Source organism: Alternaria atra (genome assembly GCF_907166805.1).
Source record: "Alternaria atra isolate CS162 genome assembly, contig: 37, whole genome shotgun sequence".
NCBI lineage: Eukaryota > Fungi > Ascomycota > Dothideomycetes > Pleosporales > Pleosporaceae > Alternaria > Alternaria atra.
In genome coordinates, this window is record NW_025091336.1 from 687,805 (window position 1) to 700,697 (window position 12,893).

The window sequence follows — 12,893 nt, forward strand, 5'->3', positions numbered from 1 at the left end:
TATGAACTGCCTTGAAGCCTTACGATACCACATGGTTGTTTTGCACGTGAGGGGAATGTGTTTTGGTAGTGGCACGCAGGACAACGGTCGGCTATCGAAGCACGACCCCTGCTCCACCGGTGTTGGCGACATCATCGCTCCGCTGCCCGCATGTCACCTCCGCGAAGCTCGTTCTTCAAGAAGCTCCTCACCATGCCACCATACACATGAGTGCGCCTTTCCACACTACATCTGACCTGTAAACGCCTGCCAAATATCACTAGGCGACTGCTGCTCGCCCACCTTAGCTTCGCGTTGTCGTTCTCCGACTCTACTCGCGCCCGCTTGCTCGCCGCCGCTCCACCTCGAAGATCTCAACTGCGCCAACATCACTATCCCCTCGCTCCACCACACCCACAGCAACCATGGCGGACGCCGACATAGAAGCCAATATCGACCTTCTACTCAGTTTTGGAGCGGATCAGCTAGACAGGAATGAAGCCAGACAGCTTCTCGCGGTATGGCCCAAACAGCTCGCAATCTGTTTGCGCCTTGCGACAAAGCCCTAACCAAGTATACAGAATCATGGCCAAAGCGTCGAGGCCGCCATGGACAAATACTTTACCAGCATGGAACAAGGAGGGATTTCTTCTTTGAAGACCCATCTGCGCAATTCGCAAGCCAAGTGGGACGAAACTGCTTTTGCGGGGGCCGGGTATGGTATCGACGATACAAATGTTCCCAGTACGTCAAGTCCGGCTCTGAAGACTGCCTACGATAACACGACTGACAGCGGCCGGTTTCAGCGTTTAATATTGACCATGCTCCAGGTCATGAGAATTACCCGCATAGCAACGTCAATAGCAGAGCACCTACCCGCCCGCCCTCTCGAACGAGTGTCGCCTCTACACAAGCTCAAGCTGGTGACGCGCCCATACAAAGTTAGTGCATAGGATGCGCCAGGAGCACTAAACTGGAAGTGCTGACAGATGTTCAGGCATAGAAGGACAAGAAACGGGTATCACTGGTTCCAATACCAACTTTGGGCCGGCCACTAGAGACAATTACGATACGTCTCAGTGGGCCCTGGTACCAACCGCGACCGAAATTATCGCCGACCCAATCCCTAGTCAGCGAAAGCGCGAAGAAGGACAACCCGCAATCCTCAAACCGTCCTCCAACTTTAACTACCTTCCTAACCTCATCCCCATACTCCATTCGATACCGCTTTTCCGAAATGCGCTTTTATGTCCGGGCATACTACAAAAGGATTATTGGCAGGGCGAAGAATGGTGGAAGGGCAATCCCAAGCCGGCTTCGCGCATTTTCGATGCCAACGTGGGACTTTCGGAGTCTTATAATCTAGAAATCCTTCACGAAGCGCAGCGACTCATGGCCTTCCTAGACAACACTGACCGGATTTACGGATCGGTCAATGGATTGCTTGAGTGCGAGGCCTGGAGAGAGTTGCCTTCGACTGTGGAGGACCCGGACGATGATTTGCTTAAGTTCCTTGTGTTATGGGGCTTCGCATTCCAGAGCCATATGCCTAATGCCGAGTTGGACGGTACTCTTCGATCTACAGTGAATGTTGCGGGCACCACTGCAGAGAGCTTTGTGCTTGACACTGTCGTAACACGCGATCCATCCCGGCCTGACTTCAGCTTATACGACGTCCTGGATGACTCGCTCTTCTCTTCGGTTGTAGGCAGTGCGCATATTCGCGAGCCCAGCAACGTACTGATACTTCGACTGTCCGCATCGAACACGGAGGCATCTGATCTGGGAATTCGCATTCCGGCTACCCTCTATATTGACCGATACCTCGAGAAGAACAAAAATGTCATAGATGGCATGTACAGTGATATCAAGCAGCACGAGGAACAACTGAATGTTATCAAGGCGCAGGTGCAGAAACTAAAGTTCTACACCCCGAAGAAAGCAGGCGCGAAAAAGGTGGACTCCTTACAGTTGCTGAAAACAAGCATGACCGCATTCGAGCCTACAATGTCTGATAGCTCTCCGGAGGATGCATCAATATTAGCTAAGCTACAAGAGCTATACAGCAGCATTGAAAGCAAGCTTGCAACCCTCGAGGAGCAGACCGAACAAGCGCAAAAGGCTATCGCAGGCATCTCCGGACGATTCAAACCCCGCGTAGACGATAGTAATGACACAGCAGCGACCACTACAGACGACAATGCCATGGACACTACGACCGAAACCACCAAGAACGTTGCAAACGACACTTCCGAGCCCACGAACATTGAATATCCAGAGGGTCAATCTCCCGAAGACGCCATGAACCGTCCCTACCAGCTCTGGGGCGTTGCCACGCGACGCGACGTAGTCTACATACGTCACCCAGACATCACCTCCAACACGCCCAACGCAACCCAATGGTGGCGCATGCAATACGACAGCGAATCTTCCAACCCCTTAATCCGCCGCGACCGCCTCTCCATGTCCGAAGTCATTGAGCGGGCAACCACCGAATCCGCATCCGCCCTCCTCGTCTACGCGAACGCTGACGCTACAACCGCCGATCCCTTGCCTTTACCCAAACCCCTCGAAGACTTCGCCAAGAAAGATAACCTTAACTTCCTGCGTGAACTGCAAGAGAGCGCTACAGGTTGGGAGAGTTATGGCGGTGATTACGGGAATGTAGCACAAGGAGGGTGGGACGACTCTATGAATACTACCTCTAATCCTTCCTTTGACAATGCAGATGGGGACAATGGGTGGAGTGAGATCAGTGCCAAGGAGTTTTCTAGCAGTCGGCCGAGGAACGATTCGAATATGAGTTCTGCGACGCTGACGCCGAACACGGAGATTGAGGATGATGATGCGACGGGGACGCAGGAAATGGGCAGAGTGGAGGATCGTGTTGGTGCTGGGGGTATGAGTAGCGCTAGCAGTGAGACGGTTGGACGGGGGGACGACACTATGGATGTTGATGGCGATAAGTTACAGAGTCAGGTTAGGTTTTCGGATGTAGAAATGGAGGATGCGCAGGATGACGGGCCGAGGACGCAGCATATTGAGATTTCGGAGAAGAAGGGTGGTTAGGATTCGCCTTGTGAGCTACCGGAAGACGACAATTGGTATCATGCTTTTTAAGCGTGGGTGAGGAGGGGTAGCGTCATGGTGTCTCTATACGCTCAGTTTGGAGAATCATGGGCTGACTTGGATGGGATATCAAGTCTTTCACTTCCAAAGTTGGTCGATCATGTGCGTCTCGTGACCTAGCCTGCGCTTCCAGATATAAAAGCCGCTCAGCTCCCCATTTCCTTCCTTTCTTATTCACCACATCCACACTTTTTTACCAATATGAGCCCGGATCTCCTTCATAACCGCTCTTCCATCCCTTTTTCCAAAATGGCGTTAAAATCCCGGCATGTCTGCGGAATCCTTCCAGAAACGTACCTCTACTACTAATATCCCGTTCTCTTTCTTCAAAAAGAACCCATCTCTATTCTGACGACCTCCTCGACTTGCCCGTGACACCAGAACCAAAATTCAAATCCACCTATGGAGTGAGAGCTGGCTATTAATCCTATTAATTGGAAACTTGCTCCAGTCTGCTTCTTGTCTTCTACTTCATCTTCTCACTTCTCCTTACCACCAAAGGAAATTTGAATACCGTCCACATTCGTTCCTGCGCGTCTTCTTAAAAGAAAAGGGAAACGTGGTATGTTCTTCGCGTCGCTCGAAAACACAAAGGGTGCAGATACATGGTCGGTGACCTTTTATCTCCCAAAAGATCGGAACAAATGAGGGTCATGGAGTGTCTTTGCTGTGCGAGACCGAAAGGTTGCACCGGACTCCCGATGGTGTCTAGTATTCGGTGTCCAAAAATGCGAACAAGGTCGATCGATGGTGTCTGCTGTCGGAACGCCAAACCATGTCTTCGGGAATTCTATATGCGGGGCACAAGCAAGCAGCCAGTATAATTCCGCGCTGCTGCGAAGAAGTTAATGAAAACTCATCTACAACATCGCTATGGCTCTCGTGCTGAGCAGCGGAGTCTCGAAGTCACTGAATCTGGACGCGCATGCATATAAACCTTGTCTATCTGCGCTGTTCTTCTCTCCTTTATCACATTCGCTTTATTCATTAATTACCAAAAGCCATTCTTGACTTGTCTATGTTCGCTTTCTCTTTCTTTGAAAGATCATGCGATAAGGTGCATGAGTGCCTGCTCTTCCTACCTTCTCTTCTAGGAAACACAAGAGCCAAGGCATTATGCGAAAGCACTTTCCAAAATCTACGTACAGGTAAGCACATATGCGGAGGAGCGAGTTCCAACCCTGTCAGAAAAGTGCAGTCGCATTGAGATGTTTCCTTTCGCCTCAGCCCTTGTTGGAGTCTACCATCAAAACGCCGCCCCTCACTTCCCATGTGTTCTGCAACACTCCGCGAGATATAGAAAAAGAGTTTGAAACATATAAATGTCATGTACCAGCTGTCACTACTCTTCTCGACGAGGCGGAGTGTATATAAACACCCTTCTCGAGGCGTACACTTCGTCTCCTATCATCCACATATATTTCTGAAACTCCAAAACCTTGCGGGTGCCCGTTTGTGGGCGGGGTGAGCGATCCAGAACTTCAAAACCATCTCCGGATGTCTTTCGTCGCCTCCTTTGCTTGACACGTAAGACGGGCTTACGCCATGTCTCTGCGCGGTCTCGGCCCTTCCAAACCCTAGTATTTGTCTCATATGTCGTCTCTCCGGTGGCTGGAAGACTTTACAACACAAAGGAAGAAAGATTCCAGTCCATACGAACGTACCAAAACGACCCTGGCAAAACTATGTGCGGCGACTTCTGGCTCGCATGGGTAAAAATATATCTTCTCGCGCTGGAATGTGTAGTTTCTTGCACCCTACGAGGTGGGGAAGGGGTTCCAAGATTAAAAGTTAGGGGTGCATTTCCTATGGTTCGCTGGCTCGTTCCTACGAGTATTATCAAAACTGCTCGTCCAGCAATGTATGCAGTGGAAGGCTCTCGCGAGTTGAAAGACTTATCAAACGTGCGATTGTCGTAAATTACCTGCCAAAATGAACATTTACAGCCGCCATGAGGAAAGCAGGGTATCTCCTGTCGCTATAAACTTGCTGCGTATGCGGCGGCAGAGACCATCACGAATGCACCAACCATTCTAGAGTGACCTGAGTCTCCATTCCAAGCTCGATATAAAGGACGTCTTCTCGTTGGATTCCCGTTTCCTCAAAACACAATCTCGTCGCAAAGCAGTGAGACTAAGAATGCATACCGACCTAGGACATGTCTCTCTGCTCACGTTTGAAACAAATACACCTAGGCACGTTCAATGCCTTTCATGTTTTCGAGAGGCACCAAGATATGCGGTGTCACCACTTTAAATGCTATACAAAGCCTACCCTCTCCTTCTTCCTTCACTGGAAGCTCACACTGTCATCATATGTACACCAAAAGATCACTGTGGTGGCTTTATGGCCTCCTGATTCGATTATCAAAAGGATTGGTGTCCAATTCGATAACTTTTCGACCTAAAAGAACGGGGATTCTGACACATGCCGAGTCCTCATTTCGATCTCCATATAAATCTCACGTTCTTCTTGCTTCCTCCTTCACGAATACCCTAGGTTCCTGTTCTTCTCGAACACAGAAAAAGCGACGCCCAAGCCGATGGCGACATGTCCTCGTGTGTCGTCCGTTCGCAAACCAATCGCCATAAGAAATTCTGGAGTTGTAGCGCGTAATCATCGAGTCTCCACATTGACCGCGATATAAAGTCAACCTGTTCTCTCTTCTCTTCTTGCTTTACACCACACCTCGATTTCGCTTATACGTTGAAAGTTCATACTGAATGAATTCATGGTTTCTTGGTCTTCTTCTCAAAAATCCATGACTTCTGTCCATGGCTTTGCGCTCGACGAAAGTCCCTGATTAACTCCAGGTTGATGAATGCCTCGAGTACCGAAATTAAAAATACTCACAAACGACCTCATGTTGCCCTGTGCTGCTTGGTGGAGGAGAAGGTTTTATGCTACCCGTTAATGACGGAGACATCCACAAAATCAGTATACATATGTCCATGTGCGACCGTGAAAGATGCGAGGAACGAATACCACTCTTCCTGCTAGCGCGCAGCGGACAGAATATATATGAAGTTTATTAAGTGATTATACCTTCACTCTTTATTTACACATCCTCACTCCCGAATGCCTAGAATGTGTGCAGAGCAAAGGCATGATCGTCGTTTTTACTGTCCTCCAAAACCAACACCAGCCTACCACATGTGTCTACGGCCTTCGTTGGAATCGAGATGGACGTCTATCTGCTCATTTTAGCGCCGACTCCGTTTTGAGAAGCTCAAAAGTATGACGGTGTCGCTACATGTAGCTACCTTTCAAGTACCGAAGCACAAGGCCCACGATTCCATGGTTCGTACTATCTCGGATCTCTTGGCAACGAGTGTATAAAGTCCTTCGTGAATCCTCCTTTTCTTCTCTCGCATTATCTAACTGCAATAGTATTGCCAACCCAAAAGTCACGTTCGACCGTCAAATGTTGTTTTGCGCACGGTCTATCCAAAACTGAACCCTGTTCCAAACATGAGTGCAGGAAGTGTCGTAAGCCTGCGCCATCGGATGGTGTGACAAATACTCGGGCCAATGTGTTGATCAAGATATCAAAGAATCCAATCCGTGTCGTTCTTTTGTTGTGTTCAAGTTAGAGGGAATGTTCTGAGAAAGGTGCTCGCATGCCGGCGTGCATCAACCATGCGCTGAAATTAGATTCATTCGAACTACTCCAAAAGATGTCTTCATCATCATTCTTCTCTCATGTCGTCATTACCACTACAAGCTCATATCTCTCTTAACCCTGCATCTCAATACCACCAGATCCGTGAAGTACTTCACCAGTGCAGTACGATCCCAGTGGCGAAGCAAGATGCACATAGCACGTTGCCATCTCAACAGGCATACCTGGCCTGTTCAACGGGCAAGCACCAACACCAAGAGAATCCATAGCGTCTGCTGGGTTGTTCTTAGTGGCTGGCTGCAACGGCGTCCAGATGATACCTGGTGCGACAGCATTAACACGGATACCATTGGGGGCTTGCTGCTGCGCAAGACCACGGGTGAAAGTCGCGATAGCTCCCTTGGTGGATGCGTAATCGAGAAGCATGGGGTTGGACATGTAAGCAGCGACGGAGGTGCTGTTTACAATGCAGTCGCCGCGCTTCATGTGCTTGAGCGCGTATTTTGACATGGCGAACATGGAGATGACGTTTGTCTGGAAAGTCTTTTCTGTAACGTCGAGGTCGATTTCTGTTATGTCTGTGCAGGCTTCTTGCATTGCGGCTGTCGTGCTGTCAGTATTGCTTCTAGATATGAAGAAAGTGGCGTAATCTTACCATTGTTGACGAGTACGTTCAGCTTGCCAAAGACCTTCATGTGTTGCTCAACAGCCTGCTCGCAGTTCTTCCTCTCCCTCAAGTTGAGTTGCATTAGGTTCGCCTTTCGGCCAGCCTCCTCAACCTTCTTCTTGACATACTGCGCGTCCTCCTCTTCCTCGGGCAGGTACACAATGCTCACATCCGCGCCTTCTCTCGCGAATAAGATGGCTACAGCACGTCCAATACCTGAGTCTCCACCTGTGATCAACGCAGCCTTGCCCTGCATCAAACCACGACCCTCATACTCCTTGAGGTACGGCTTCTGGTTCTCATCCCAAAACTCAAGACGCGACCACTCTGCTTTCTGCTCAGTCCTCGCGTCTAGACCTGGGCCACCTTCTTGGTTTTGGGGAGTGATCTCCGTGGAAGGGTATGCGGTAACGGGGGCTTTGTTGTCGCTCATCTTGAAAATTGTGTGAGTGAACGTACGTGTGGTTGGTTTAAATGAGATTGAAGATGTAATTGATTTCCGGAAGAAGAGGGTTGAAGACCTGCTGATTGTTGTTCTGAACATTTCTGTCGATCGGGGAGGGTAATTGTAGGGGCGGTTTTTGGTGGGGTTAGGATTTGATGGGATCGTCATCGAACGTCATTGTTGAGATTCAACACCACGTCACGACGACGACGAGTCTAGACTTTGTGCTTTGGCGACTGTATATTAGCCGGTGCATGCAATTACGATAGCGATAGCATGTATTATGTATGCGGTACTCCTGCTGGTTGATGGAATGTTGCTCTTGTTGCACCCGAATGGGTCTGTGCCGCTTCACAGGTATACAGGTGTGCGCAGACTTCTTGGTTCCGACCTAGTCACACGTTCAGGTGATAGGGCGGTGTTGGAATAAGTTCGCTGAAGTAAATGGACGTTCGAAGAATACATTCTAGATGTTAAAGGGTGTGGAAAGTGGCTGGTCAGGGACAGCACAGGACAACCACTTATCGTTCGGAAGACGCGTCGTTCGCGTCGCTATACTACCCATGTGAAAGGGCTGTGCGCATCAACTTCTGGTCACCTCGATGCGCCTGATAATGTACCAAAGCTCTGTTACGAGAGGACCTTTCACAACCTCACTGTCTCGCCGGCAACATTACGAATGCTCGAAGCCGAATTTTGCTGCAATAACCATTGCGCGGTCGAAACACGGTATTGTGTTTCGGCAACGCGGAATGAAGACATACTGGCGATGGGGCTCTAGAGCGAACGCTCATTCAGGTCAGCATCTCGCCTTGACTTGAGTTGCGCTGTTGTAAGGATGTGCGTGCTTGAGGAAGACGTGTTGGAGATGAACCGGTCATAGCTTCCGCGACGGGCCCTGGTCCTGGGTTTCAAAGCTCGTTACCCCTAGCACTTTCCCAATTCCGCATCACTCATTGACAATAGAACTCGGACTTCCCAAGATCAAGATCCACTGTTGAGCAGCGACCCGCTATCTACAGCTGATTTAAAAGAATGAGAGCTCGTTCGTAGCTGGACGTTTACCGAACTCAGACCGTACTCCTCAACACCCGCTCTTTAATGACTAAGCCGCTATCGCAAGCCATGGAAGTCCGCAAAGCTCCGCTCTGCCGCTTCCCGGATGGCCTATCATGAAGGTAACGACGTGTGAGTCCTATATAGCAGTACAGAAGCTGGGTGGTATTATCAACAGGGCTCTTCCAGCGAAGAGGAGAGGTTGGTTCGTAGTCTTGGGCCCTTCTCACGCTGGTCAGGTAAGACTACCTACTTGTGTCCCGAAATCCTCTCTAGACTTGGTACCGCTCTCGGCAGCTGCATCACCATGCTCATGTACCCAAAATTCTTGTATATATCTTATTTTCTCCCCTCATTACATTGATACAACTTCAGCCCATTATACCAAGGATATTCGGAAGGAACACGGCCAATGATGCTGTGAAAACGCTCAATACGCTGGACTGAGTCTGGATCTTCGATTTCATAAGCTACGGATTCAACTTCCTGGCGGTCGACGAGGCTACATGAGGTATAAATCACATGCTGGAGTCTAATACGATACTCATAAGGGTTACTGTCGCGGTGTGGATGATCTTCGGGAAAGATGACACGCTTACGGCACCGCTCAACGAGCATTAAGCCACTGTTAGTAAAGCTATTTCGGAGCCCTCGTAGCTCGACGCTGTCGAGCGGCCGTTCTTGGAATATTCGAGGACGAATGCAACAATCAGCCCGTGTTGTGAAGTAAGCATAACATCTCAAAAGATCACCGAGCCGTTACGATAGATGACCTCTGGTGCGGATATTTGAAAGCGAATAAGTTAAGAAACCACGCAATACTAGGCAAAGTCGCAAGCAACCGGAATTGGTGTAAGTTCTGAGTCTGCTGGAGCTACGAAAAATTGGCACCAATTCACGACAGCCTCGAAAAGACACTCAATTCCCTGCGGGCTTCCGAAGTACGGACTACCACAGTTAAATCACGGAGCTGGAAGTATCAGGTATTTGTAGTGTAATGTCCTCTACATGACCTGGTCATATGTTGTGGGAAGCAGAATATTTTATCCGGATGCGCAACGATGGCCCTACATGGAGTATGGACTCCATGGAAAATGGGAAATGCTTCTCTTTGGGGAGTGTTGAGAGATAATTCAAGAAGCGCATAAGAGGCTCGAGTTCAGGCGTAGATGCTCAATTATCAACCAAGCGACCGACCGACAGTCCAACCACGACAAATTGAGTGGCAAGTGTCAGAACGCAGCCCTACACCACCACGCTATACAATTAAAAGGTACGTATAATCAGTGGACTACTGATCATAGTGCAGAATAGTATATATATATCGTCAGCCAGGCTTGACAGCAAGCAGTTACGGCCACTCGAAGACTTGAGCATTGCAGAAGACTACTCTTGATCCGGATGCAAGCCGAGTCCAAAACAACAGCAGAGGCTCACGAGCGACTCATACAGTCAGTCAACTTCGTGTGCAAACAAGAATCATGGAAGATCTTGGATTGACAGAAGAACCTACCTGAAGATACATACGAAATATCGGACACTTTCGAGTCCGCAGAAACGCAACGAAATTCTTTGACTTTGTTAAGACAACTCCGCCAATAGCTGCTAGTGAATGAGCGTGATGCACACTTCGATTGGCTTGGTATACTATCGACCTGTTCGAACATCTGGAATAAAATAATGCCATCTCCCAGACATCATCCTGTCTTCGAGGCCGAACTGGGCGCCCTGCATTAGGCCTGATAATACGGCAGCCGATCTGCCTTATTGGGCATCAATAGAAGAAAAGAGTGGGATGACCATGTGCCTCTTCGAAACGATTTGGTAAACTATACAGCGCACATTCTCTACTCTGTCACGATCAATCACAATGGGCTTTCTGAGGGCGCCGGCGGCAACAACGTCATCGTTATGTGCAGCCAAATGTCACAACCAGCAGTTTTGAACAGGTCGTAGGTCTCCCAGTTACGCATGGCTCCTGATGAGAACATTATGGTAGGCGGCACAGGTTCCCGCGAAAGATGCTGCCACCACGCGCATCGAAGCGCATCCGCGCATAGCTACAATGGATACTGCACTAGAACTTTGTGCATGTGGTTTTAGTCGGTACGGAGTGGATTTGCGACCGATCACGAAGATGAATACTGAAGCTGCAAAGGTGCAGCATTAATGCATGAGTGCATTGTTCGAAGAGGTCGACGTGCCGAATGATGACATCAAGGACACTGTAACGGTATCACGGTTCAGGATCGGAGGCTCGGGAAGTCGAGCAGAAGAAATGCGAGCACGCAAGTGCGCTGAGGAGGTGCGGGGGTGCTGTAGCTAGTTATTGTATATACTCGACCACGACATTGTTAGTACCTGGGTATCTACTAGCGTTCGCTCCGTGATATGATCAATCGTTACTGCAACGGCAGTGACGACATTACGAACACACCAAGTGCTGCTGGGTGCTTCTTGGAAGTGCATCGCACCCGGACTTCTCATCTTCGGCTTTTCTTGCGCTTTCAAGAGATTTTCCGCAGATACTGCCGTTGGTTGCAAGTAGCGATGAGAATGGCCTCGACGCATGCCACTGAGTGCACCTTGGAAAGCTGCAACGCAATGCCGATCAAAGTCAATGCTGTTACGCGATGGACGTTTAAGATCGAGTTTCCGCTTTAGCAAAGCAGAAAATCAATACTTGGGTGCATTTCTCGCTAACAGAGACGTGCCGGGTGACGATCCTCGAGGTGCCGTTGCAGAAAGCCCATAAGAGCACTTCTGAAAAGAAAGGAAAGGACAATGCAGGTTCCAAAGCGGGGCTTCTCGAGACGACCAAGGAACACTCTGTCAACTTTCTTTTGATGTAGTATCGAACAATACAACGACCATTGGCCAACAGCAACGCAGGAAATTACACACGGACAACGCCACATAATGATGCTGAAAAATACCCGAATCTTCTAGGTATGGACCAAGTGTTTCCACGTTTGCCAGCATGTGTTCGCTTAATCAAACCATCGAGAACACTGGGAACCAAGGTTGCTGCTGCACGACTATGATGGTACAGAGGCATCGGTATCGCGGAGCGCTGGTTGGCCGTCTGCAACATTACTGATCATGTTGCTATTCCGCTTTGGCATTTCCTACACGTAAGTAACTTTTTGCCGATACCGCAGCTATCCCCATACCGAGGGCTACCACGGTATTGTAGGCTTTGCGGGATACGCTCGCATGCATCCGAATCCTCCGGATCAGACGGGTGCACAACTCAAGGAGGAAGGTCAAGCCTCCTCGTGGCGACATGTAGATCCCTGAGCGGAGTGCCAGCATCTGGACCACGGAGGAGCAAAAGTACCAAGGCTTTCGGCAGTGCTCACGCGTGTCGCTCGTATTACCAGGAAGGACGGAAAGCGTTCAATTGCTACAATCTCAAATTTGCATTCGGTGGAAGTTGGTCGAGTTGCATCTTCTGAAACATAGCACCAGTTCTTCTCGAAACAACCATACATTTTCGTCGCAGAAGTGAACCGTAGTTCTTGCATGCGTCCGGCATGTGTTGAGAGGCAATGGGCCTTGTCGATAGGCTGTTTATCGATAGCCCTCCGGTGGCTGAAACAGCGGCGCTATGCGGCAGCGGAAGCCCCCCGTATTTACCCCTGCTTCCACGACACACAACCGAGCGGCGATCCGACCGCGAGAAAAACAGCCCAAGTCATTTCAAACGCAAATTCACATGACATCACGCCTTTTTGATTCGTCGTTTTGGTTGATGAGGTTGATCTCGGTATTCTCCGAGATCCACCAAAATTCCTTGAGGCTTCTGTGTCCGGGCTTCGACATACGAAGATACGTACGCCAACTCCACTTGGGGATGAGCAGAGCACTGCAGGCTGAGACACCGACAACGACGTGACAGCATTAGTACGATGCAAAGAGAAGGGGCACACTTCGTCATCTTCACAGCTGACATACGCGCTCAGATGACTACCTACGGTAGCGAATGTGTTCTC

General features: G+C 49.5%; 2 protein-coding genes across 2 annotated transcripts; one reads left to right on the forward strand and one right to left on the reverse strand.

The window, feature by feature from the left end:
- Positions 1-404: 404 nt before the first annotated feature.
- On the forward strand, positions 405-3,048 carry ALTATR162_LOCUS11964 (uncharacterized protein; the record flags this gene model as incomplete). The annotated part of the gene is made up of 4 exons (XM_043319608.1): positions 405-497; positions 561-723; positions 810-920; positions 977-3,048. The coding sequence occupies 4 exons, from the start codon at positions 405-407 to the stop codon at positions 3,046-3,048; spliced, it is 2,439 nt and encodes an 812-aa protein (XP_043175543.1).
- Positions 3,049-6,844: 3,796 nt separating this feature from the next.
- ALTATR162_LOCUS11965 (uncharacterized protein) lies at positions 6,845-7,830 on the reverse strand (the record flags this gene model as incomplete). The annotated part of the gene is made up of 2 exons (XM_043319609.1): positions 6,845-7,332; positions 7,386-7,830. 2 exons carry the CDS (start codon positions 7,828-7,830, stop codon positions 6,845-6,847), a joined length of 933 nt encoding a protein of 310 aa, XP_043175544.1.
- Positions 7,831-12,893: the final 5,063 nt, after the last annotated feature.